This window comes from Syngnathus floridae, chromosome 4 (genome assembly GCF_059516105.1).
Source record: "Syngnathus floridae isolate MCC-2025c chromosome 4, RoL_Sflo_1.0, whole genome shotgun sequence".
Classification (NCBI taxonomy): domain Eukaryota; kingdom Metazoa; phylum Chordata; class Actinopteri; order Syngnathiformes; family Syngnathidae; genus Syngnathus; species Syngnathus floridae.
The window spans coordinates 21047356-21073005 of NC_142416.1; the positions used below are offsets into that span (position 1 = coordinate 21047356).

The window sequence follows — 25650 nt, forward strand, 5'->3', positions numbered from 1 at the left end:
GGCACGCAGCCGCAACCAATGAGACGCCTCCTTACTTGTGACGTATTTTCCTAAACCAATGGGAGGTCAACTAGGAAGTGGTCCGTTATTTACGCGTATTTCCGTTCCAATTGGGCGCCTCTGATTCAAATGCGCATCTTCGATCAATGGAATTTGACTTGTCGAATGCGATGTCGAATTAAATGTCTTTCTTCCCTGCCAAAGTGACCGAAGAGGAGCGCGACTCAAGGACGCAGGAACAACGTTTGACCGTCAGATGTCAGTGTTACCTTACAAGGATGAACGACATTGCGCATTCGCTTCCGAATGGAACGAACGCATTGAGTGTTTTGGATCCGTTGCCTGAAAATGAACAAGGGATTTGAGTCCGGTTGATCTCAGCCTCTGTACAACATTCAAGCGACTAACAACATTCGGAACATGCAAGCCCACACAAGGTGGCTGGAGACAGAATCGAACGCTGCACCTCTGAACTGTGAGGCGACCAGCGCTCCACCATTCATTCCGCCTTATTCCCAATTTATACCATGGCCAAACAATCCAATATTTAGTTCGGGAGGCAGTTCAATAATCAGACAGCCTGTGACGCAATAATCCTGCACTAAAATAACAAAAGCAAACGTTTCGAGCGCCATTAAATGGTGTACTCGCCAATGTAGCGGTTTATTATTTTGGACAATAAAACAAATGAAGGAAGCGGGCACCAAACAAAATAAACATTCCGGTGTGTCAGACGTTCTGAAGTGTTTGATGAATGGCTTCCACTTCCAGCCCGTTGCTGCTATGGCACACGCTGCCACCCACGCGAGCACTTGCATGAAGATTCCTTGTTCCCCCGAGGCCTGTTGACGACAGGTCACGTAAACATACAAAGTCCAAAGAAGCAAGGCTAACAGAGGTCACCAGACATGCCTTAAGTCCATCCGACACGCATGTCTGCTAAAGTAAGAGAAAGCAGCCCAAAGTGTCCTTCCTGCCATTTTGCTCTCCGCAAAAACACAAGCGAGACGGACGGCGCAATCGTCAGGTCTCATTTCAAAGACCACGATGATGGAGTCGATTAGTCCTTGACGATCCCAAAGCAAGAAACCTAATTGCTATATTTTCTTCACTCTGGACTTCTTGATCCACTTGATTTGGGCAGGTGCAAACGGGAGCAGTTTTGGCAGCATTTCGCTGCGGTGGACTGGATCAAATTGAGGGGGGAGCAGTTTTTGTTGAGAAGATTCTTCTGGAAGTGGGACCTAACACCACCTTTTCTCCGATTAATGTCGCTGTGTGGCGTGAGCTCTGGACTTTGTCAGCCTCCCGTCACCAGTGAGCACACAACACGCTGATTTACACAAGTGTGTGTGTGTGTGTGTGTGTGTGTGTGTGTAAAATCGAGATGACCTGTGGCAGGAAGCGATCCGTGTTGCTGTGTACACATAAACAGCACCCACGGCCACGCCACTTTGACGAAAGTGCTATGTTTACATTTAGGAATTGTTGTAGTCTTGTAGACATACCATTGCCTGGGAGAGGCCACAAGTTATTTGTGCCCCTGCGGCAGGAAGTGCGCTTTCACCACAAACACACACACACACACACACACACACACACACTTGAGCAGGTATACACTGGTTGGGCGCTGTTTATGACAGATGACCCCCGCCCGAGGACGGACGACCGACCTTTCCTATTCCTAAATCAGCAGCGTGTCGTCAAGGAAGTAAACAGCGTGACGGAACCCGCTCGTGGACACCATTTGTGCTCCCGTAAGTGAAATACAAAAGTCCCACATCTGCATTTTTGCCAGAGCGCTTTCATTGTGGGGGAGCCAAAATGGCGAGCGGTCAACATGAAGCAGACCAAACTCCACAATTGAGTCGCTTACCATCCACGGTAACGCACGGTAGGATGCGCACGTGCACTCAATGCTAACATCTGAAACTTAATGCATGCTGCTAGCGTCATTTTTACCGACGCGCCCGCCGAGAGGTGGCAAGGCACACACCTTCTTCTCACTGACATTTTAAAGAGCAGAATAAATGCTGTATATCAAGTACAGACATTGAGAGTGATGACAACCAGTGAAATAAGTGAGAAGAAGCGGATGGATGGATGGATGGATGGATGGATGGATGGATGGATGGATGGATGGATGGAGGGATGGAGGGATGGAGGGATGGAGGGATGGATGGATGGATGGATGGATGGATGGATGGAGGGAGGGATGGATGGATGGATGGATGGATGGATGGATGGATGGATGGAGGGATGGATGGATGGATGGATGGATGGATGGAGGGATGGATGGATGGATGGAGGGATGGAGGGATGGAGGGATGGATGGATGGATGGAGGGATGGAGGGATGGATGGATGGATGGATGGATGGCAAACGCACGCACACAGGCACGCACACAGGCACGCACGCACGCTTGCAAAACAGGCCTGTGCATGCCGTGGGTCCTGCTACATTGCTGAGGTGTTTGTCTGTGTGTGTTTACGTGTTCAATCGCATGTGGTGACCTGTTGTACTCCCGCAATGCACGCAGTGTTTGTGTGTGTGCGCGTGCGCGCGCCTGTGTGTGTTATGATGAGCTGCTAATCCGGCACAGGTCAACGAGGTCCCGAGCAAATGTCAGTAAACACAACACACACACACACAATTGTACGCGTACGCGCACACACAACACACTCACACATAGACACACACATGCACACACAACTCGTCTCTGCGGTGCGTCAAATTTAGAGAAAAAAATCAACGTTTTAGATCATTCTTTCTGTTATCATCCCCGCACCAGAGGCGATTTGTGTGTGTGTGTGTGTGTGTGTGTGTGCAGGTTGAAAAGCGCGCCCATGCATCTCGCATGTCAAGATGACTTGGAACATATCGAGCGAGCAACCTAGTCACAACGCTAGCTCGCATTTCAGCACTTTTTGTTTAGAGTTGTGTATCAAGTTATCCTGATATCATGGCTGCGTCATGCATGCGTGCGTGCGTACGTGCGTGCGTGCGTGCGTGCGTGCGTGCAGCCTCCTTGTTGCCACTAAGTCCTGCCAGCTCATTACGAGATCAATTACAAGCTTCTTATTAGCACTCACATGACGTTTAGCTGATCACCTGACGGAGACAGGCAGGCGAGCGCACATTAACACACGCGCACATGCACACACACACACACACACACACGCACACACACACACACAGACAGACTTTAGACCCCAAAACAACAACATTGCATGCATGTTAAGTTTTCACATACAAATGACAAATGTACAACAGCGCATTTTCCAATTTCAAACCAATTTTTAAATGTTTAAAATTTTCCAATTCAAACCAATTTAGTATTTGACTTTAAGACAAAAGAATATATTCATTTTAATTCCTGTCCTCAATGTGTAACTTGCCATCATTGATCTCAAATTGTGGAGTTTTCCAAATACTGTCGAGATTTGTCTTATTCATAATTGTACCTTTCCAAACGTAAAAAAAAAAAAAAATCAACATTTTTCTCGTCGTTCGTGCGGGCCTGCTGAGCGCCTTTTTTGCGTGCCTCATCCGCACGCACGAATGTATACTTTGCAAGGGCCCCTGCAGCATGTTCCTTTCAATTCCAACTCGTCCAACTCCAATGGCAGACTTTGCAAATAACGAATTGAACAAAGTGCGTAAAAGTGAAAGCTATCGCGAAAAGTGCTCCCTTATTTTCTATTTTGACGTCGGCTGTACTTTTTGACCCGATCATTTCCAAGTTCTATTTGCTGTTTTGTTGTACAAGTTGAAGACCAAAAAAATGAACATTATGCGTAAACATTTTTTCCCTTCTAGATCATTCAATTGCGTTCGTCACAATCATTCAAAGCATATGACGACTCCCATTTATTTGTACTTATAGTGCATTCAAGTCAAAAACAGAAGAACATTGCAAAATGCATGTCTAGAATGAAAGAAGAAATATAAACCGTCGTGACTCGGACCTGCTTTTTTATTGACGACAAATCAAATACAAGCTGCATTTTAAAAATTCCTATCGCAAAGAATGGAATATATTTTTGTGTTCTTACGGCTCATGTTGAAACAGATCTTTTTTCTTTTTCTTTCTGCTGCTGTTGTGTGGACGACTGCAGATGATTTCAGCTCGGAGAAGGAAAAAGGGGAAAAAAAGAAGACCAAGTCTGCATGGCGCCTCCAAGAATGACAGCAGACAAGAGGTGTCACCTTTCCTAGATATTTTGTTCACGCGCTCACACAAAACTAACACACGCACACACACAAGCAACACACATGCACGTTATTTGTATTCACAATAGTATGAACATAACGTCCTTTTTTTTTTCTTTTTCTTCCCATCTCTTACAAGCGAGCTGAGCCAGCCCAAGCGCAGAACCGAGCACAGACTCAAACAGAACCAAAGCGATCTATAAGGCTGGAACCAGAGAGCCCAACTTCAAGCAAATCACCAAGTGCAACCAAAGCCACTCGGAGCAGAAAATAGAATCAAGAGGAAGCCAAGCAAAGACTTCATGGCACGCAAAATCAAGCTAGGGAACAACCACATGAAGATTAAGAAACACATGGAAAGATGCATGCATGGAAAAGAAGAACAAAAGTGGGTGAAACCATCACAAGGAGGACTAACAGGTTGCTTCCTCACAACACACACACACACACACACACACACACACGCGCGCACACACTTTTCAAAAGCATGTGGACTTTTTGTGATTGGTCCGTCCTTTGGACACCCCCCCCCCCCCCCCCTCCCTCCGTACGACTCCGCGGCCTTAATTCCCAGTTTTAGAGCCTTCGGGCGGACTCCCTCGCTCGCACCCGTGCACGGCCGCCCGGGCTTGGGGAGGCCGCTGAAGATGTTGACCATGACCATGATGCCGATGCTCCAGAGCTCCACGCCTTTCTCCGTCAAAGACATCTTGCGGTCGGGACGGGACTACCCCCCCGTCCACACGGCCCACAGCGTCCCGCCGCCCTCCGGCGCGCCGGCCCGGGTAAGCGCCCCGGCGCCACCGACGCCTTTCTTGGACCCTGAGCTCACGCGGCTCGTCGGAGACCCGGAGGAGGACGAGGAGCAGGAGGAGGAAGACGGCCAGGTGGGAAGCGGACTGGCCCCGGACGGCTACCCCGGGACGCACCGGGGGGGACGGCTGGGGACCTCCCAAGACATGGACCAGCGGAAGAGCAGTAAGTCGACTTTTGCTTGCTGCGCGGAAAGTGAAGCCACTTCAATGAGAGTCGCGCATGCATGCACGGGCCACGTATAGCACTTGTCCACGCGCAGCCAACAACTAAGCAGGCGAAGGTCGTGCCCCTTTTGACACGTCCTCATGCACATGGCATCATCGTAGTGCGGCCTCATATTTTCCTTCATCTACTCAAATATCTCATGTTGGTTTAGTGAAAAATGAAGGTTGTGGGTTCCAATGTATATGACATGCGTGGGCGGGCCCGATGCATGTCAGGCATGAAGATGGCCGGCATGCGTGTCTATGAAAAGAAAGCTCTAAAGGAGTCGCTCTCATTTTTTTTTTCTTTGGAATATTGCAATATTGGAAGGAAGTTGAGCATAAATAGTCCCCATTGGGGGAAAGGAGCAGTATATTTGTCACAAGGGCAAGGCTATCAAATCATTGAAATATTCAATCAATCAAAGCGAATAACAACGCGAAGGAAGGCGCCCCTTCTCTATCGCTATGAGGAAAGGGCCTTCCATTTCTGCCGGGGAAAGAAGCGAGCTGGCTTCCTGCGTCACTTCGTATTCCGTAGACAAAGCCGCCGTGCGTTTTTCCAAAAGCAAAGAAAGATAGCTATAGCAAAGCTGTACTTACAGTTTGGAGTTGACATTCCAAAGGTCTTCTGTTCACCCCATTGTTAAGCGCCTGCACTGGAAAAAAAGAGAGACAAAAACACATGCATCAAGTTCAAACGTGCAGTCAAAAGAAAAACAGGAGGCGGACGAGATAAAGTGCTGCGACTTTTGGACTAAATCATTTGGAATCAGAAATGATGATCTGCACAGTTGTGGTTTTTGGCCTATATTGCGCTAAATGAAGTGTTATTTACGTTTAACACACAATGCTTTTTCAATACACTTTTTTTTTTTTACAAATCGTTTTCTTTTTGAACCACTTTCAGTGACGCGCATTGATGATTTTATTTTCCCCACGATTGTGCTTTTTTTTTTTTTTTTTAACTTTATCATTGCCTTCGTTTGTAAATTTTAGTGGATGTAGACAAAAAAAAGTTTGTGTTGAATTTCCTCGATATATTTTTGGAAAGTAGATTTACTTAAATAACGCTTCTGGATGATTTTGCATGCAGATGCATGCATGGGTTTATTTTGTGCAGCCATTAACGAAACGAAACGAAACGCACTAAATTCAACACAGCATTTTTTTTTAATTATTTTTTTTAGTGGACGTGCACAACAGATTTTGTGAACCTCGCGATTATATGTGTCTATCAGGCAAGCATGCGGAGACTGCGTCGTCCCGGGTCGAAGCTTCCTCGGACGGGGTCCAGCCGAGGCCGCGCAGCCGCCGCCGCCGCCGGCCCCGGGTGCTCTTCTCGCAGGCGCAGGTGCTGGAGCTGGAGCGCCGCTTCAAGCAGCAGCGCTACTTGTCGGCGCCCGAGCGGGAGCACCTGGCGGCGGCGCTCGAGCTCACCTCCAACCAGGTCAAGATCTGGTTCCAGAACCGCCGCTACAAATGCAAACGTCAGGGGCAAAACAGGACCCTCGAAGCGGGAGACCTGCCCCACGCGACTCCGCCGCCGAGGCGCGTGGCCGTGCCCGTGCTCGTCCGAGACGGGAAGCCGTGCCGCGGCAGCGGGGGCTCAACTCCCGGCTATCCGAGCGCCGCTGCGCCGTACGGTTACGCGGGGGGCTACCCGGCCTACACGTACGGAGGCCCCGCGTACCACCAGAGCAACTCCAGTTACGCATACGGCGGCCCGGGGCCGGCCTCCTCGGCGCCAGGGCTGGCCTCCTCGGCGCCGGGGCCGGCCTCCTCCGCAGGCTGCCCCAACGCCTTCGTCAGCTTAGGCGGCCTGCAGGGGCTCTCGGCGCCGGCCCACAACCGTCAGGGGGGCATCCGGGCTTGGTAGGCGGAAGAAAAAAGAAAAGGGGAAAAATAAAAAAATCGGTTCATTGACGGGACTGTTGACGTCACACATAGAGAGAGGACTCGTGATAAGATGCAAGTTTGACGTTTTTTTTGACGTTCTTTTTTTGGGGGGGTTGCTGTTAGTTCTTTCACGTGTATTCTATTAAATAAGAGAAAGAAAAAATTGGACAAAATGACTTTGGGTCAGTTTTTTGGGGAAATGTCTTTTTTACATCCAATTGAATTATCCTTTGGCGAAGTTACTTTTTTTTTACTATAAAGGGTTGTAGTTTGATTTTTTTTCTCAATATGTTTTCTTTACATTCCAAAAAGTACAACCCCCCTCCAAATCCATGCGGAGGGAGTGCCCAACTCCATTTTGTGCTGCTCCATTGAGAAAACGGCGTCATTAAAAGCACCCCGCAGCTGCAATTTGGCCAATGCAAAAAGACAAAGACGCGCGTGCACATTGTCGCCCGCCCGCCCGCCCGCTCGCCCGCCGTGGTGGTGGTGGTGGTGGTGGTGGAGGTGGAGGTGCGAAGGGACGGAGCGGGTGAGGAGCACTCTCGGTCCACTGGGGGTCCTGCTTGTGAAAGAAGGGGCATTATTGCTACACGTTGCACCATTTATTCCAGTGGGAGGAGGGCTGGGGGTGCAAGTACAAAGTTCGCTTCATTATGGAAGGGCTGAGTGCGGGGGGCAGCTTGTTCTCACATGCAGGTAGCACTTCAATCTATTTAGTTCATTCCAAAGGGGGACAAATGCAGCTTTAATTGGCCAAGTGAGGTTAGTAACATGCATGCGACCAGAAGTCCCATTCATCTAAAAGTCAGGATGAATTTGAAATGTGTTGCTTCAAGAATTGATTGTGAAGGCTTTGTTTGCATGGACAGACTGGGTGCGATACAATTTGACAATGAAGCTTGGAAATGGTCAGTATAGCGCGAGTGGTCGCACTTGCTGACAGCGCACGCATGCGCTCGATGTTTGGCAATAGCCGCCGCCGCCGCCACCGCTTCTTCCCGTCTGGAGCGTCCGGGGCAACGGCCAACAAACGCCGTGCATCAACCTTCTGTCAACATTTGGAGGCAGCATCCACTTTTCAACGCCAAAGTGGGGCGAAACGCGTCACGTTTTCTGGGAACCGACGAGCGGCACTGACCCGAGGGCAAATCGCCCCGCCCACATTCGGCCCGAAGTGATAGCGCAAGGCTAAACACGCGAAATTCAAATCTCTCTATAAAGTCAGGAAATAAAATCGACACATTCTCTGGTTTACTCCCAAGGCTGAGCTCAACATTGGTTGCTGTTCGCGGGTTGAGTAAAAAAGACATTTCTCGAGTTAGCAGGATTACATAAAACACTACGCGAGCACTATAGGCAGTTTATACATGGCAAACTATAAGAAATTAATGTTTCATTGTAGGGAAGCTAAAGAGCAGGCTTACAAGGAATATGCTGTGTGAAAAACTACAAATACGTTTTGTGGTTTTGGCGGGATTCCGCGAACAAAAATTCACAAGCAATTTTGGTAGGGTACCCTAATATACCACAAAAACGACAAAAGCACTTTGGGCGTAAATAGGGAAATGAAATCCTGCAAAATTAATCCGTTTGCACTTATGAGACCATACGAGATATATTGGCGTCGTTCGTTCACATGATTACAAAAAACAAACTTTTGTTATTTGGCAGGATGACGCAGCAACTACTAGCAACTTTTTCTTTGTCAACAAGATTATCATTTTGTTTGTTTGCATGGTTACGATAAAACAGCAACCCTGATTTTGAATTAAAAACGACAAACCCCATTTTTTAACGTAGTCTCATCTTTTTCAGGTGAGTGCTCTGCATGCCAGGAGCAAACACGTTCAAAGATAAAATGAAGGAAAAGAAGAAAGATGAGCCGGCCGGCCGGCATGTCGGACAAGGAGGGCAAAGACGGGCTTGCGTGACATATGTTTGAAATGACGTGTAACACTCCCAGTCCAGTCAATGGGAAAGAGTGAAGCACCTTTTCTGACATCTCCTTGAGCCACATGCGGCCCAGGTTATGACGACAAGTGCAGTCAATGATAGGACACTCGTTAACTGTTGCCCGGTTGGAAAAGTGATCATACCTTTCTAGAATGTGCAGTCGTGGCAGGCAGGGTTCAAGGTCAACATGCTTCTTCCACCTGGAAAAAGCAAAGGGTGGGTGTCGCGTTCCTTTGTGTGCTCATGGGAAGCAGCAGCGGTGCACGCTGGGTAATGTCGTTCGAAAACAACCTTCTGTTCAGGCACAATCCGCAAAGTGCAGCAACCAATCCAAACAAACAGGGGCTTCGCGCTGACACTTGACATACGACCAGCAAGCAATGTATGTGAAACTCTGGTATGGGTCATTCAACAGCACCCTCTGGCGGACACATACGTGCAATACGACAACATCAACTCCACGTCCCTAGAGTTCAGTGCTATTTGAGGCGGAAATGAAGAGCCAAATACATGTGTGCGTTAGTTGAGCACCAAGAGAAGTCCCTGCTTCTGCGAGGAGCTGCCTTATGTGACTTTATTGACAAGCAAACCAAAAATGGAGCCGCTGTTTTCCTTCTTCACATTCAAGTGATATTTTTGTTGTTCTTTGGTTTTCACAGCAGAACAAAACGCTCCCAAAGCACGGCCCAGGATAAGTGAGGTTAGCTCGTTGCTTACTTCAGTATTCATTTAGACTACAAACATAGAAACGGCTTGTATAGCTTTCGTAAGAGGCACGAACGCTTGTGCGTTTGACTGACTGCGTGGCGGCGGACTCAAGTCAAGCGTGCGTGGCACCTGGACTTTGATTGCGGGTGCACGAGTGGGGAAAAAGAAAATATTGGTGGTATTTAAGAAAATAACTGAGTAAAATAAACTCCCTTACTCTTCTCTTGAATGAAATATTCTTTGCTGACAACTTGCGCGTTGAGATGCCTCACGTTATTTCACCGAGTGTTTGTCGACATCGGCTGGCCAACTCTTTGAACGCAAGCCCTTTGCCATTGACAAACTCTTCCCTACGCCAACGCGCTTGAGGGCTGCTCATTTGTGCGCGTTTTCTCGCAGGCCCCTTTGGCGCTGCCGCTTCGTGATGACGTATTTGAAGAATTCGTAAACGGACCAGCTGATGGCGGTGGAGGGCATCTGGTAAATGACACGGGCCCGCACGCCTTTGAAGAAAGCCGCCGCGCCGCCAGTGCGGTACACCGTCCGAAAGGCCTCGCCCAGGCCGGAGATGTGGCGGGTGGCCGGCAGGACGGCCGGCGAGAGGCGGGCGACCGCCGCCTCCTGCGTGTTGAGCAGCGTCTTGCAGACGTCGAGCGGCGTGGTGGCGGCGGCGGCCAGGGCGCCGGCCAGCGCCCCCGACAGCATGTGCGAGGCGGGGTCGTAGCGTCTCCGCGGGTTGAGCGTCTCCTGCAGGTGCTCGTAGGTCATGAAGTGGAGCGCCTGGAAGGGCACGTTCATGGCCAGCTGCGTGGTGTAGCTGCGGTAGAAGGCCGCCGGACCCTCCCGGCGCAGAGTGGCGCCCACGCAGTCCAGCGCGCCGCGGTACGGCGAGCCGAACATCTGGACGCGCTGCTTCACCACTGCGCCAGTTCAAATGGGAGCAAAAAGGAGGTGAAGCCTTTGGGATTTCGTTGCGCGGGTGGGTGCGCCGCGTGTACCTTCAGCCGGGTTCATCATGGCGTCGTGGACGACGGTGGCCATGCAGCCTGCCGCTCCTGCACGATGAAGAAAGGAAAAAAAAAAAGGCCGCGTTGAAATCACACGGCGAAACTCGCCAAAGACGCCGCCCGCCCGCCCGCCCGCCCCTCACTGACCGTTGGCCAAGTGGCTGCTGGCGCCAGGGTGGATGGCGTCGCTCAGCGTCAACTTGATGCGCTCGTAGCAGGCGAAGTAGAGCGCGTGGGCGGGGCCCGCGCCCACCGCCAACACGCTGACGCCGCGGAGCGGTCGCCAGACGCCTTCCGTGCGCACCATCTGCCGCAGGGCGTCCATCACGTTGCGGTAGCGTGCCTTTGGGTCAGGGCACAAGCTCTGCATGCGAGTCTAGCGGGACGGGAGGCAGAGACAAGTTGGAGCACCGCGAGTTGAAAACGCTTCTGTTGGAGAGCGCCATCGCGCCAATGGCCCAAGGCCCAAGGCCCAAGGCCAGGTTACATCCCCACCAACCTGTATGACACGCTGACGTGTACATATATTGGCCCTGAACGTTATAAGCTATTTCAAAAAAAAGCGATGGTGACAAGGCAGTACAGCGGAAGGGGCATCTGACGCCGCGGGCCACCCCCATTTCAAGCAAAGTGTATGCGTGGCCAATTCAACTCGACGCCGCCGCAAGATAACGTCGTCGCTCTAATCACACTTGACTTTTCCAAGTTGTTGTCCAAACACACCACGCCGGTGCTTACGTAAGCTTTGACGTCACCCAATGATCGCCAGCTTACATCTACATGACGATGTGAAATGGACTCCTTTTGTAACTGCACTCTGTGATGACGCAGATGTTTAGGCGTCCGTCACACTTGAAAACGATTCCCACCCATTCAAATGTAAGGTGGGTGGACTTGTGTGACCCAAATGGTTGAAAATGCTTCGGGGTGAACGCGGATTGATAGCGTGTCCGATCATGGATGTAGGCTAGCAGCCGCCCGCTTGTTCTACGAGCTCGTAGCGGACAAAGTGAAGGGGATCATTTCACATATAAAAGTGTCACTTTCGACTGCAGTCTGCTCGCTGTGCGTGGTTACTTATCCGACGTGTCTGTCTGTCTGTCTGGGACAGACCGCAAGGTTACTTGCAAGTCGAGCTCAGGGTCACGTCGCACAGGGCCGGGCGGGCTGCCTGCTTTACGCAACGAGCATTTCGCTGAAATTTGAGCAACAAACAAAAGACTGCACAGCTTTTATGAATAAATTGCGTGACCTCATTCATACCTTCACACAGTCGATTGGGTACATGAGGCAGTGCTCCATAATTCCAGCCACGGCTCCGGCGAGCATGTGAGTGCCGGTGGTGGCTCCCTGGGGAAGCCCTTCATAATCCACGTCCACCTCGGTCGAGTACTCCGAGGTCGCTCGGTGCAACACCGGCGAAAAGTCCAGCTCTCCGGGTACCCTTGCGGGTACAACCCCGACGATTGCTCCCGCGGTGGCCAGCAGTCTGCCCAGCAGTCTGCCCAGCAGTCTGCCGTCCAGCCATCGAACGTCTGTGCCGGTTGCGAGCCCTGCAACCCGGCTGTCGACGCCCGGCGTGTCCAGCGACGCGCGCCGGCTCGCGAAACCGCCAGCTTCCATTTAGGTGGCGGATTTAAAAGGGAATCCACCGATCGTATTCTCCTGGCTGCCACTGCCGCCGCAGCCGGAAAGAGCAGGCAGTTGGCTCTTGGTGCTTGGCGGCTCGCCCGCCCGTCCGCCCGTCCGCCCGTCCGCCCGCCCGCGGTCTCTGTCTCTCTCGCTCGCTCGCCGGCTCACGCGGAGCCGCCAGTTCAGTTCAAGAACCGTTAGCAAAGGCTGGGCATTAGCGTGACGTCTCACGTCGACCTTGATTGGGATTGGATGACACGACAGCCAACCACCGATAGCCCTTTTCATTGGCCAGTGTGCGCTCTTTACGTAACGCGGGCACGCACAACACAAAATGCAATCTCCAATGAAAACGTTCCATTTTGATGCGGTTCGTGAATCCAAGTAGATCATTTTAAGACACTTAATTGGCTCTTTTGTCAATCGTGAGGTTTGAAATGTTTTGGTGAATGTATGGAGAATGGCTTGAAATGTTTTGGTGAATGTATGTAGACGGTTTTTGCCCTGCCGCAAAACACAGAAGGTCAATATAAAAGTCATTTCAAGCAGTCAATCTCTTTTTCTGGCTCCTTGGTAAAACCACGAAGGACGTGGTTTTGCGTCCATTTTCAAAACCACATTTGGAGTCCTCCTTGAGCTGTCATCTGCAGCGGTTTCTTGCGGCACTTGAATGCAGCTCTCGAATTTGTCCACGTAGAGTGTGACGTAATGACGTCGTGCCGACCGGAAGTAGGACGGCTGAATTCTTCTACAGACGCCTGCCTTCCCGTATGACACTGTCGGTACACAGTTGTTTCGGTCAAAAAAAAAACCCCAAAAAAAACCCACATTGCTTGCAATTTGTTCTTGTCGAAGAAACAACAACCGTCAGACTGTATCATCACGAACGAGGAGAGGCTTCTTATGGTAGGTTTAAATGACGTCAGACAACACCGTATGGATTGTTAAGATCCCCTACCGGAGGGACGTGCAGCTCAGCTTTGAGCGATTTACTATGCTTTTTTTCTTTTTAAATAACTTGCATGAACAAAGATTGCCGAACGGCAATGCCAACTGCAGAAGTTCATTATTAACATGCACGCCGGTGAACGTTCAAGTATTGACATGTCATCTCACGAACCTTCGTGGCCCGTCAGTGACACTATCCATTCACTCCAGTTGACCAGCTAACCGTTATGACTAACCACTCATAAATTACCTACTGGAACAAACTCACTAAATCCTCAGACTAACTATGAGTACACGTGATAGGGTTGCTTTTAACTGCAAACAATCTTCTCATGTTGTGGGTATTGAAAGAAAGAAATAAAGAGAGGCGAGAGTGGTGTGCGGGAGCCTCAGCGACCATGAGGTGACGACCGTGTGCTTCAACAAGGCCACGCGGTGGACATATGGCACGGTAAGCTCCGTGGCTTTTCATGGCACCCAGTCCCCCCCCCAAAAAGGTCCACGAGTATCGCCCTTTGCGTGTCCAGGATCACGTTGTGGTTCCTGCCGGCGTCCTGGTACTGCGGCGTGGCCCCCAGGCAGAAGCTACTGCTGCTGCTGGCCGCTTCGGTCCTGCTGCTCTTGGGCACCCACCAGAGGCTCCTGCGAGGCCCGCGCAGACCGCAGGGGACTCGCTTCAGCAAGTGAGTGAACACGTGTTCAGATCGTTCGGGCGGGGCTGGTTGGTCCTTGGCGCGAGCAAACACAACGCCACCAGCGCAGGTGTTTTTGGTCCCACCTTTCCTGTCTTAAAGGTACAGTAGCGTCCATCTGACGACTGACCCCTCGGCCGCCTCCAGGTTCCTCCCCATGGAGGCCACCGACGTGGAGGACGAGGGCCTCAATTACGGCGTGGTGGTGGACTGCGGTAGCAGCGGCTCTCGCGTTTTTGTGTACTACTGGCCCCCCCACAACGGAAACCCCCACACGCTGCTCGACATCCGCCAGATGAGGGACCTGGACCGACAGCCGGTCGTCAAGAAGATTAAACCGGGTGACTATTTCATTTCTCCGGTAGTAAAGCCAACGCGAAGGCCGTAACGACGGAATGCTTTTGCGTTCAGGTATCTCCTCGCTGGCGACCTCTCCGAGCAGCGCCAGCGACTACCTGCACCCTCTGCTCAGTTTCGCCGCCGCCCACGTACCCCGGCGCAAACACAAGGAGACGCCGCTTTACATCCTCTGCACGGCCGGCATGAGACTCCTGCCCGACAGGTAGCTGGCTGGCCGGCCGGCCGGCTGGCTTACGACGCTCTCGTGGTTCTCGCCAATCACAAGCCAAATGATCCCGCACCAGCGAGGACTCACAGTCAGTCAGATGGTTACTGGCACTAACTTAGCTCAGCCTAACTAACTAGTGTTTGGCTGCAGCCAGCAGGCGGCCATCTTGGACGACCTGGTGAGCGACGTTCCTCTGGATTTTGACTTCCTGTTTTCCCGCTCTCACGCTGAGGTGATCTCTGGGAAGCAGGAAGGTGAGCCCACTTTTTTTGGTGTGTGGATTTAGTTGGGGTGGACCATCTCTGATTAATAATATACTGTCATTTGTCTTTGTTGCATTTTTTTGTGCTTCTTTTCTGCCATGTGCCACAAGATGGTGCCAAAGACTTATTTGCGGGAAAGTAACGCTTTGCTACCATCTTGTGGCATCTGTCGAGGCATTCACTCTCGTTGTGGCTCTAAAGCACTACTTTTCCATTCGACCTGGTTTTGGCTCCATCTTGTGGCATTTTAGCGTGTTTTAGAAAGAGCACGAGAACCGATAACAGAGAGGCACTCACGGTTTACAGGTGTTTACGCGTGGATCGGCATCAACTTTGTGTTGGGCCGCTTCGACCACGCTGACAACGGTGAGAACGCCGCCCGCCCGCCTGCCCGCCCGCCTGCCCGCCCGCCGCCGCCGCTTTTGAAGGCATCGAAGGAACCTCGCTCTCCTTTTGTGCGGCGCAGAGGACGCCGCGGTGGAGGTGAGCACCAACTCGCAGCAGCAGCGTCCGATCAGCCGCCGCCGCACGGTGGGCATCATGGACATGGGCGGAGCTTCGCTGCAGATCGCCTACGAGGTGCCCGGCGCCATCACCTTCAGGTCCCCGCAGGAGGTCAGAGTGACGGCGCTGTCGACAACTTTGACTCATTTTAGCGACAGCAACTCATGAAGTTCAATTCACGGCGACGTGTTTCGGCTAACTACCGGAACCGCTGTCACTAATTGGAATGGTTGCGCTTCAGGAGGAGGCGGCCAAGAGCGTCCTGGCTGAGTTCAACCTGGGCTGCGACGTGGAGCACACGCAGCACGTGTACCGCGTCTACGTCACCACCTTCCTGGGCTTCGGCGGCAACATGGCCCGACAGCGCTACGACGAGCGCATCGCCAACACCACGCTGGACGACAGCAGGTGGAGAGAAGAGAGGAGAGGGCTGAGCAACATGCAATCATTTGCTCACGAGAGCTATTTTTCAGGGGTGGGCGCATTATCGGTGGTCCAAACATCTGATCTTAATTGAATTTGTTTCCCCGAATCATTGAGAAATGATTCATTCATCTGGAACGATCCCAAGCAAGCAAGCTTTGAAATGGTTACAGTCCTCCCACGAAAGAGTCAATTGAGCCATCTCAGATTTCTTTGGTTGCTTTGCCTTTGGCCATTTTTCGGTCAAAGCGTCCGATTTCAGTCGCACTTTGTCAGTCGCCAGTAAGTAAGGGCGCTCTCTCTCTCTCTCTCTCTCTCTCTCTCTCGCTCTCGGGTACGTGCAACGCAGGTCCCCGGGCGCTGGGACGACGGGGCTGAGCGAGGACAAGCCCCACCTGGACCCCTGCCTGCCCCTGGGCCTGTCGCACACGCTGCTCCGAGACAACCGCACCTTGTACCTCAGAGGCCAGGGGGACTGGCCACGCTGCCTGGACGCCGTCCGCCCCTTGCTGGGCCTCCGCAACGCCACCATGACCACGGCGGGGGCCACCTACCAGGTAGAATGGCTCATCCATTCCGCCGCCGCGGATGGAAACGTCCCTCTCGGGCAGGAGAAAACTTGCTATTGGAATCATTTCCTCCGTCTCTTTTTAGGCGCCCATCAACTTCAGTAACAGCGAGTTCTACGGCTTCTCCGAGTTTTACTACTGCATGGAGGACGTGCTGCGCATCGGCGGACAGTACGACAGCGACAAATACTCCCGGGCCGCCACGGTAGCTCGGCACCCCCCGCCCGCCATCTCTTTTCCAACAAAGAAGACAATTACTCGTTTGCGCTTGTCTTTGTGATGCCAATGTAGGACTTCTGCGCCACCAAGTGGTTGACGCTGAAACAGCGTCTGGACAAGAAGCTCTTCTCCCAGCAGGCCGACATCGACAGGCTCAAGTATTTGACCTTTTCTTTTACCCGCTTCAAGACAGCTGAGAAAGGAGAGCACAGACAAAATGATTAGGCAACCCTGGCTAAGGCAAAATTGGAATATCGAGAGCGAACACGGCGACATTTCCTTCCAAAGCTTGAGCCTGGGCAACAAAAAGACGACGACAACAACACCTTTTGTGACGAGACAACAGCCAGGGAGCACTCGTGGTCAATGTCCGCTTTGGTGCTCCAACTGTGCGTGTGTGTGTGTGTGTGCGTGCGCCTTCTTCAGGTACCAGTGCTTCAAGTCGGCGTGGATGTTCCAGGTTTTGCACGCCGGCTTCCGCTTTCCCGCCGACTACCGCAGTCTGAGGACGGCGCAGCTGGTCTACGACAAGGAGGTGCAGTGGACGCTGGGAGCCATCTTGTACAAGACGCGCTTCCTGCCACTCAGGTACATTGACCAAAGTGCCCTCGGGGGGCCAAAAGGTTCAAAAGGCTCCTCCTCTCCACTCCGCTCTGCTCCGCTGTGGTGTTCAGGGACCTCCAGCAGGAGGCGCTGCGCCAGAGCCACCCCAGCTGGCTGCGTTCATCCTTTGTGTACAACCACCACCTGTTCTCTCTGTGCCTGCTGGTGGTGGTCTTGGCCATTTTGCTCTACGTGCTGCGCCTGAGACGCATCCACCGGCGAGAACAGCGGCAGGTGGACGCGCTGGACATGCTCTGGGTGGACGAAGGCGAGGTGCTCTTACCCTGAGATGATGGTTCCGTCGGCGCGTCATCCCGACATGGGTCGGGATTTTCCACCCCTACAAATGTCGTCTTGATCAAATGATTTGAGCCAAAGCTGCTGCTGCTGCTGCTGCTGCTGGGGCGGTGGCGGCGGCGGCAGACTCTTATTGGGCACCTGGAGGAGAAGTGTTCCTTTTTGCACATTCCTTTTTGTCAGTTGTCAAAGCGAAGCAGAAAAGCTATTTGTCCAATGTGGGCAAGGTGCAATAGTGAGCAAATGTGAATGCAGATGATTCCATGCCAATAAAACACCTTCTTTTCATCACTTCTCTGGGTCTCCTTCAAATGAAATCGTCAGAGAATTATTATCTGAAGAGTGAAACAACATATTTGTTTATCTGTGTTTAAGGCGATTGGAAAGGCGAACCAAATGCTGTGTTTCCTGTGTTTGTATTGTGCAAGACAACACTGGTTTGCAAAGAGTTTGCAAAGGCAGCAGGCAGCGCTCACAGATCTCTCACGAGCACACGCTTGTATTTTAAAAATATACTTTTAATACAACGGCTGCATATAAATATTAAAATATACATTATAGCAGTTTACAAGAAAGACACACAAAAACCAAAACTTCTATTTTCACGGCACTTCTGTACTTTTGTTTGTTTTGTTTTCTACCTTAAAGGTTGACTGTGTGTGTGTAACAAAAGGAGTTATGTCAATGTGTTCAAAGACTAGCGCAGGCGCAGGAGTAGTGTCGTCGTGCCCCGACTCAGGGACTCGAACAAAGTACATTATTTGACAAGAAGCTGGCGGAATGTTTGCAATTATTGGCTCGGGCGACGTCGTTTCAAGCTCCGCGCAAACAAATGGGCTGACTGCTTTCTGGCCAAAGAGACACCGTGTGAATGAATGCATTGGGGGGGGGGGGGGGGGGGGGGGGGGGGAGTCATTTAATCGCTAGTTTTGTCAAAGAAAACACGACTTGCTGACCGTAAACAGCCGTAAACACTGCAATACTTTTGTCCGAGCCGTAGCGCTACGAAAGAAGCAGCTGGGATCTCCCAAAAACGTGGAAGTCAATCTTGTCGTGATCTTAATGGAGGATTCTGAAACACGGTGTCGACACCAAAAATCGCTACGCTACGAGGCTGCGCTAGGTAGGCACTTTGTGACAAACAAAAGCAGTGCCGCTCTCGCGCCAGAAAGCAGTCGGCTCAGTTCGGCGCTTCCCGCTTCAGTTGAAAGAAAGGTGCCAAAAGTCTTCTTTTTTTTTTCTTCTTCTTCTTCTTTTCTTAAGGACGACTTTGCGTCCCCTGGCAAGGTGCATCGTTGTTTTTAAACCACAGTGCAATTCAAAAGTTTTGTTTTTTTTCTCATGTCCGACAACATTTAGAGACCTTGGACACCGTCGGTCTAAAGCTTCACAGAAGAAAGGCAGATGTGGCCAAAGCCAAAACCAAAGTCAACAACAGACAACAAGTTGCCAATATTGGACTTTGCGCTGACATTTCAGGATGGCGCTAAAATGCCCGACGAGCGGCCTTTGCATGCGATGCGACCTCTGTCGTGGTCTTAGCGTGTCCAGAGCGACGGCGGAAAGCGGCCGTTGGGAAATGTTCCCGCGTCAAAGCCCAATTTTGCTGAGCATACGGTATGGACGGCCGCATGCAGCGTTTACTCTCAAAGGTGCGCTACATCATCAGGCCAAAGTTGGGCTGCCTGCTGGTAGGTTTGGGCGCTTCAGTCAAAATCAAAGAAAAGCAAAACATTGGTGCCACGTGCGAGGTTTTGGTGTTTGCTTTTCTCTTTGGTCACTTTGGATGAAGTAAGGTGCGGCTTTTCAAACACGCTGGCGAGGGAGAGGAAGTGGGCAGCTTAAAGCTCGGGGCCGGGCGGGGCGGGGCGGGGCAGGGCGGGCATACAGCTGTTCTGACATCGGGACTCAACATTGTTTTTACACACACACAAGAAAAGAAAGAAAAAAAAAAGACATCCCCCCTCGCATCCTCTGAATCAGAAAGTCATCATCTTGTGACAACGCGCTGGCCTTTTAGAATACAAACGTTGAACATTATGAAAATAGTTGTTTTTTAATCTTGGCACGAATTTAGATTTTCCAAAATAAAATCTGAATTTACGATGACTTTTTGGATTCATTTGTTTTTGTAACATAACTTATTCAATAAATCAAATAGAAAAACGGAATTTTAGAAGAAAAGTCATTTGTTGTCATAACATAATGATTTTGATTCCCTCCCTCCCTCCCTCCCTTCCAAATTCGAAACCCGGATGATTGAATTTTGGGGCACCGCGTGATGACTTTTTTTGTATCGCAACATTACCACGGGAAATGTGCGATCATTTTTGAGGCTTTTGAGGGGGGTGCTTGGTCTTCCCATCCCGTTTGAGAAATCCTACTCTCCCAGCCATCGCCGGCCGGCGTCTACAGAACAGTGCAATGTCTATTTATAGGCACGATGGAGTACGAGTACAGCACACGGCGGGAAAAAGGGGCGTACAGTATTTTACAAGAGCAGCATCCACTCACAAAAGGACGTGGGCAGGCTTCAGAGCGACACCTCCCGGGGGGGCTCCTTGCGCTGGCAGGGACCCCCGCTGGCCGCCAAGATCCTCTGCACAAAGTCTTTGGTCCGCCCGGCCACCAGAGGACCTACGGTTGCCACGGCGACACACTCATTGGAAATGTCTGGAGCGTGCATGGTGTGTGTGTGTGTGTGTGTGTGTGTGTGTGTGTGTGTGTGTGTGTGTGTGCGTGTGTGTGCGTGTGTGTGTGTGCGTGTATGTGTGTGTGCAGAGCGTTTCTCACCGCTGGACTCGGCCAGGATATCTTCCAGACGCCGAGTCATCCCTCGCTCGTCCGCGTCCTCTCGCTCGCCGCCGCCGCCGCCGCCGCCGCCGCCGCCTTCCACCTTGTGACGGATCAGCTCCTTGATGCGCAGCAGCGCCCCCAACAGGTTCTCTGAGGGTAGCACAGCACCACACAAAACGCACATTATTGCGGCTTGGAGGCTTACAAAGACAAACGGCTGGCTCGTTTGTGTGGCTACCAAAATAAAACTGACATTGTCTACAGCTGCCAGATAAAGTCGTCTATTAGGAAGTAACTGAAATATAGTCAGTCTCCAGGTCTGATATAAGCCAAAAAGTCATTTTTCCAATCATGTTAAGAAAAGAGCAACAGAGTTTTGGGAAGGAAAAAAAAAAACTTCCACTTCAGAGGATGGTGATATTTTTGATGCTATGAAATGTTCCATCCTAACAATGCTGTGGAAGCTAACGGACAGGAACTGATTTGTGTTCCGTCGCTCCAAAAAATGTGAGTGACTCAGGGGCCGTGACAGAAGCCTTGAAAATGTGAGCGTGCTTCCTGTTAGCTTTGTAGAGCCAACAGGAATGAGCAGAATGTCACTTGGCTTTCCGTTTTTGTTCTTGCGAAGAGGAAGAAAAAAAAGCAAAAGAGGCAGCTGCCACATTGTGTCGGGACGCCCACGGCAAGGGAAACGCCAAGCCACGTCAGAAGAAGCGCAGCGCCGTCACGAGTCCGCTTCCGACGTGCCTTTGAAATCAACTCAGACCAGTCATCCAAAAGACCCATATTCTTTCAACCTACCGTACTCCTGGTTGAGCCCCCACAGTTTGATCTTGTTGGCCTCGTGCTGCGCTTTCTTCTTCAGGCGGCACGCCCTGCGCCACAACACACAATAAGGCTTAGGCAAAAAGTACCAAAAAGGAGAGACAAAAAGCCCACCAGCAATGACATGGCTCCAAGCTTTACCTGGAGGCCAGCTTGTTCTTCTCCTTGCGCGAGCGGGCCCTGGCCAGGGCGGGGAGGTCGTTGACGGGCCCCACGCTGTCGATGGCGGCGTTGAGCTTCTGCAGCTGCTCGCCGATGTTGTGCAGCTTCTGCGGGTTGGGAGTCAAGTCGCTGGCGTCCGTCTTGCGGGCCTTGCGCCGACCCTTCTTGCCTGCAAATGAGCCCGGCCGTCACGACTTCAGTTGCATTTTTGATGTTCGCTCTCTGGTGCTCGCTCGCTCGCTCGCCCCCTCCCTCCCTCCCTCCCTCCCCCCTGTGTCACCTTGGCGCCGGTACAGCGTGCTGGGCAGCGTGCTGGAGCTCCACGACAGCGACCAATCGCCTCCCGCGCACATTCTCTTCTTGGCGGCAGACTCGCGGGAGCGCCGGTACTCCCAGAAGCAGCGGCGCTTGGACGGCCGCTGGCCCGCCGGCCTGGCGGGCTCGGCCTCTGCGGGTCAACGGCCGTTCGAGCGGTCAGGCCCAGAACGCTTCTCAAATCCAAACCTGAGAAAGTGAAGGAGAAAACTCACCGCACTCCGTTTCCGACGAGCTGGAGAGATCGGCCGCGGTCTCGTCCTCTTCGTCGTCCTCGTCGTCCTCGTCCAGCTTCTCCTCTCCGAGCTCCTGCTCCTGTGTCTCCTGCTGCACTTCCTCCTGGACGCTGCGGGTGACGGGCGGCTCTTCTTCCTGGCTGAGGGAGTAGTTGTGCTCCTCGCTGCAGTGCTCCAGGAGCAAACCCGGCGCCGCCGTCTCCTTCTGACCGTCCTCCGCCGTCACCTGGGGTGCGGCATTTTTCATCTCCGGAATGCCCATGTTTCAGGGTCGTCCCTCACCTGCGAGCCGTCCAGCTCCCCGCCGTTCTCCTTCCTCACGCCTCCGTCGCGTCCTCGCCCCGCCGTCGACTCGTCTCGGGCGGTCCTCTGGGCCGGCTCGTCCTCCTCGCGAGCGCGTCCCCATCGGGCCATGAGCACGGCGTCCTCGGAAGCCACGGCCAGGCCCGGCTTGGCGTAGCGGGCCATCTCGTCCAGGGCCGACACGTCCCAGCGTTCGGCGTGCAGGTCCTCGCCCACGCCGCCGTCGTCCACCAGGTCGCTGAGCAGCTCAAAGGGCCGTTTGCGGGGCGACGCCGGCGAGCCCAGCATGAGGAGGATGCTCTGCTCGGTGCAGCGCGGGAGGAGGAAGGCAGCCTTTGGAATTGGGACTTTCCAGTCGCGCTTACGTAAGCCTTCAAACGGCGGCGGCGGCAAACTTTGAATTGGGCTCCTCACCTGGTCGTACTCCGTCCTAGCCCCTTGCGCCGACGCGGCGGCGTAGGGGCCGAGTAGAGCTCGGTGGCCTCCGTAGGCCTCGCCAAAAGCGGGCTCCATGCCATTCGTACCCGGCTGAGGGGGAGAAGAAGCACGGGTGAGGAGCACGTGGCTGAGCCATCGCCGCTCAATGGTGACGCCGCCGTACCTGAGGCATGCCCAAGGCCTTGGAGGGACGGGCTCGGGTCCTCCTCGCAAAATCCACTGCGGTAATGGACGCCGCTCGGTCAATCCGGTACATGTCTTAAAAAACAAGGCCACCTCGCCCAAAGGAGCCTCACGCGCGTGCCACCATATTTTCGCACACTTACCTCGGAATCACAGTCGAGACGGTCAAAAGGTCGAGCCTCGTTCACATGACGGAGCCTTGAAGCTCACTGACCAGAGAAACAAAAGGAAGGACACAATCAGGAAGTTGAACGGCGGCGGCGGCGGCGGCGGCGGCGGCGGCGGGCGCTTTGCCGGAAGGCCGCAACAAAGTGCCGTTCAGCTCCGTCCGAGCCCCGCTTATCGCTTGCCGCCAAAGGCTCCGCGTCTTTTTGCTCGGGACGGAAGAATACACATTTATTGTCTTAGCGGCCGGCCCACGCCATCACGCGGACGGACCCGAACGAAGACTGACCCCCCTCGCTCTCCGGCTCCACCTTTTGTAGTCGGATGGCGGCAGCTGGCCAAAGAGCCCGATTCCGCCGCAGGGGAGCGGGCCCATCCGATGATGAAACACCGAGCAATGCGATTTCACCATGCAGAAGCGGCGGCGGCGGCGGCGGCATCGCTACCGCTCACTACCTGTCAACAAGCAGCGGCGGCTCCCGCTTGACCCGCTCGGGAGAGCAATGGCGCCCGCGAGAATGAGGAAACGAGGATAGGCGGGGTAGCGACGATAGCGCCTCGTTGGCAGGCCTCGCGGAAAAGTCCCATTTGGCAAACGCCAGACAGGGGCCACGACCATCTCACGTTTCATCTGCGACTTTCAACACGTACGGCTTTAAAAGACGAGCGACGTGGGAGTCGGCAAACGAGCGGGTAGAGTTTGCCACAGCTGTAAGTAGCATCGAGTGCTATCGCGTCAAAGCCAAGAGCGCCGGCGGCCGCAGTGTTGTCCAGCTGCAAAAAGAGAGCGGCCAACTTGAAATAGAGGCCCCAAAATTCATCGGTGGCTCCACGCCGGAATCAAAATCGTTTTATCCGTCCATTCGTGACGCTCTCCGTGAGGCAGGAAGTCACACTGCCACTACCAAAATAGACGCCTATTTTGGGAGCGGAACGACTCCCTCCCAGTGCGCCGTACGTACGGGTGTCGTGAGTGACTTGGCCATTTGGCTGTGCTGGCTGAATGGGACGCCGCAATACTGTGTTGTCACCGTTTGCCATGACTTTACGTTTCAAACGCCATTTGCTGGAGAAAAATAGCCCTCGTAACGAGACGCAGAGGTCACTGCGTAATCTCAATACCATGATTTTCGGAGCCACAATTGTCCTGGCGGGACAACGTGGAAAGTTATGAATGAACACATCCATACACTGTGCTTTTTCTTGGTGCGCGTGTCACTCCAGGGCCTTGGGGGCCATGTGACCAGACAAAGAATTGAGCAGCAAGGGAGAAAAGAAAAGGGAGGTGTGGAAGGAGCCTCGATTGTAAAGAGAAAGTGAAAGAAGGAGCCACATGGAACCCAGGGGGCTGGCTGGAAAGAGGGACGCGCGCATGAGACGGGCAAAAGTAGGCGGGACCGGCGTCTGGGTCTCAAAGACAACCTGACACATGGAAAGCCCCAAATGTGCGAGAGGCTACATGACTCCACGATGTAGATTAGCCGTCAAGCGTACACGTGGTCATATTGACTAAATCCTACAGGGAGGGAAGCCGTCGCTGTGCGTGGCGGAGCTGGCAGACAACTCAACAGCAGCAGCAGCAGCAGCAGCAGCAAAAAATGGGCCCGCATGCAGCAGCTGCCATTGCCACCAAATGTCCAACATGAATTGTGAACGGCCCCCATTTGGAAACGCCCACTTTCCACGAGTGACACATCTTGAAGTCAGGCGTGTGTGCAAAACACGAAAACAAGGCAAGTACACTATCATTCCAAATAAAGACATCAGCTGTCCGTCCGCGTCCGTCCGTCCGTCCACCTGCCGCCGAGGCCCGGAGCACGTACACGGACCGGGCCGGCCGGCTGGCTACCACTTACTCAGCCACTCGAAGACATCCACCCACAGCCCTTCCCAAAAGCCAAGCAAAAGGCGCATTCCACACTTTGTAAACACAACATCATGTTTCAAAGAGCTCAACGAGCACTCGCAGACAACTTTTAAATAAATAATAAATGTCCAACTTGTCTTGCACAAGTGTCTCGTCGACAACCGTTTTCTCGGGAATACTACCGAGAGCATATTAAAATGTGTCGTCAGTTCAAATGGTCAACTAAATCGTAACAATAATAACAAGAAGAAGAAGAAAGCGGCTGGAGCGGTAACGGACGTGTAATGGCCTTTACCTCTCCGTGTCCTCGCATGTTCCCCCCTCGCGGGAGTGGAGTGAAGTGAAGGCTCCTCCGGACCCCGGATAAGAAACAAAAATGTCCGCCGAGGTGTGCACACTAAGCTGGGTGCTGTTTTCGGGGAGGGCGCGCACCATCCGCCGCGAGCGAGCGAGACGGCAACCTCCGCGAACACTGCTCGGCCGGGAAGTCCCTCTCCGAACCCGGGGGAGGGTGGCGAGTTCACGGCGAGCTTCGCCTCACTGTACGGCGGACCCACTGGAAACAAACGGCGGACGTGCGGTCGGTGGACACCCCCCCTCCTAGCACCGCTATTCGTCTCGTCTCCCGGGCCTCTCGAGGTGGGGGCGGGGGACAGACAGAGGGCGGGAGAGCCACGCACCCCCGCGGCCTCGCGACATGGTGCCGCCCGGCTTCGCGGCGGAAGTGACACAGCAGCGAATCGAACGTAAACACGAAAAAAAATCACCTTTGTTGACCTAGCGGGGAAGCGGTTCAACTTTAAACACGCCTTTTCCCTCCCCACGAGTCGCTTGTTTGTTC

At 52.8% G+C, this 25650-nt stretch overlaps 4 protein-coding genes across 6 annotated transcripts; 2 read left to right on the forward strand and 2 right to left on the reverse strand.

Annotated features, from left to right (window-relative positions):
• Positions 1-4272: 4272 nt before the first annotated feature.
• On the forward strand, positions 4273-7358 carry LOC148399957 (homeobox protein Nkx-2.3-like). The gene is made up of 2 exons (XM_088373184.1): positions 4273-5190; positions 6473-7358. Exons 1-2 carry the CDS (start codon positions 4515-4517, stop codon positions 7108-7110), a joined length of 1314 nt encoding a protein of 437 aa, XP_088229310.1. The 5' UTR covers positions 4273-4514; the 3' UTR covers positions 7111-7358.
• A 2243-nt stretch (positions 7359-9601) lies between these two features.
• Positions 9602-12637, reverse strand: LOC148399958 (mitoferrin-2-like). The gene is made up of 4 exons (XM_088373187.1): positions 12065-12637; positions 10949-11177; positions 10793-10849; positions 9602-10714 (listed from the first exon to the last, which is right to left on the reverse strand). The coding sequence occupies exons 1-4, from the start codon at positions 12422-12424 to the stop codon at positions 10170-10172; spliced, it is 1191 nt and encodes a 396-aa protein (XP_088229313.1). The 5' UTR covers positions 12425-12637; the 3' UTR covers positions 9602-10169.
• A 511-nt stretch (positions 12638-13148) lies between these two features.
• Positions 13149-17810, forward strand: LOC148399959 (ectonucleoside triphosphate diphosphohydrolase 7-like). Of its 3 annotated transcripts, none has more exons than XM_088373178.1 (14): positions 13149-13339; positions 13733-13832; positions 13909-14064; positions 14176-14414; positions 14485-14635; positions 14792-14895; positions 15211-15270; positions 15371-15519; positions 15650-15816; positions 16181-16388; positions 16486-16605; positions 16692-16777; positions 17046-17207; positions 17294-17810. In XM_088373178.1, the coding sequence occupies exons 2-14, from the start codon at positions 13825-13827 to the stop codon at positions 17508-17510; spliced, it is 1827 nt and encodes a 608-aa protein (XP_088229304.1). In that variant the 5' UTR covers positions 13149-13339; positions 13733-13824; the 3' UTR covers positions 17511-17810. The 3 variants fall into 3 exon arrangements, with proteins under 3 accessions (XP_088229304.1, XP_088229305.1, XP_088229306.1); XM_088373179.1 differs by having other exon boundaries at positions 13737-13832; XM_088373180.1 differs by having other exon boundaries at positions 13150-13339; positions 14221-14414.
• Positions 17811-18016: 206 nt separating this feature from the next.
• On the reverse strand, positions 18017-25560 carry LOC148399960 (uncharacterized). Its single transcript, XM_088373181.1, has 11 exons — positions 25105-25560; positions 22921-22986; positions 22758-22852; positions 22571-22684; positions 22136-22456; positions 21833-22079; positions 21583-21750; positions 21282-21471; positions 21117-21190; positions 20313-20465; positions 18017-20156 (listed from the first exon to the last, which is right to left on the reverse strand). The coding sequence occupies exons 3-11, from the start codon at positions 22848-22850 to the stop codon at positions 20053-20055; spliced, it is 1464 nt and encodes a 487-aa protein (XP_088229307.1). The 5' UTR covers positions 22851-22852; positions 22921-22986; positions 25105-25560; the 3' UTR covers positions 18017-20052.
• Between the last annotated feature and the right edge of the window lie 90 nt (positions 25561-25650).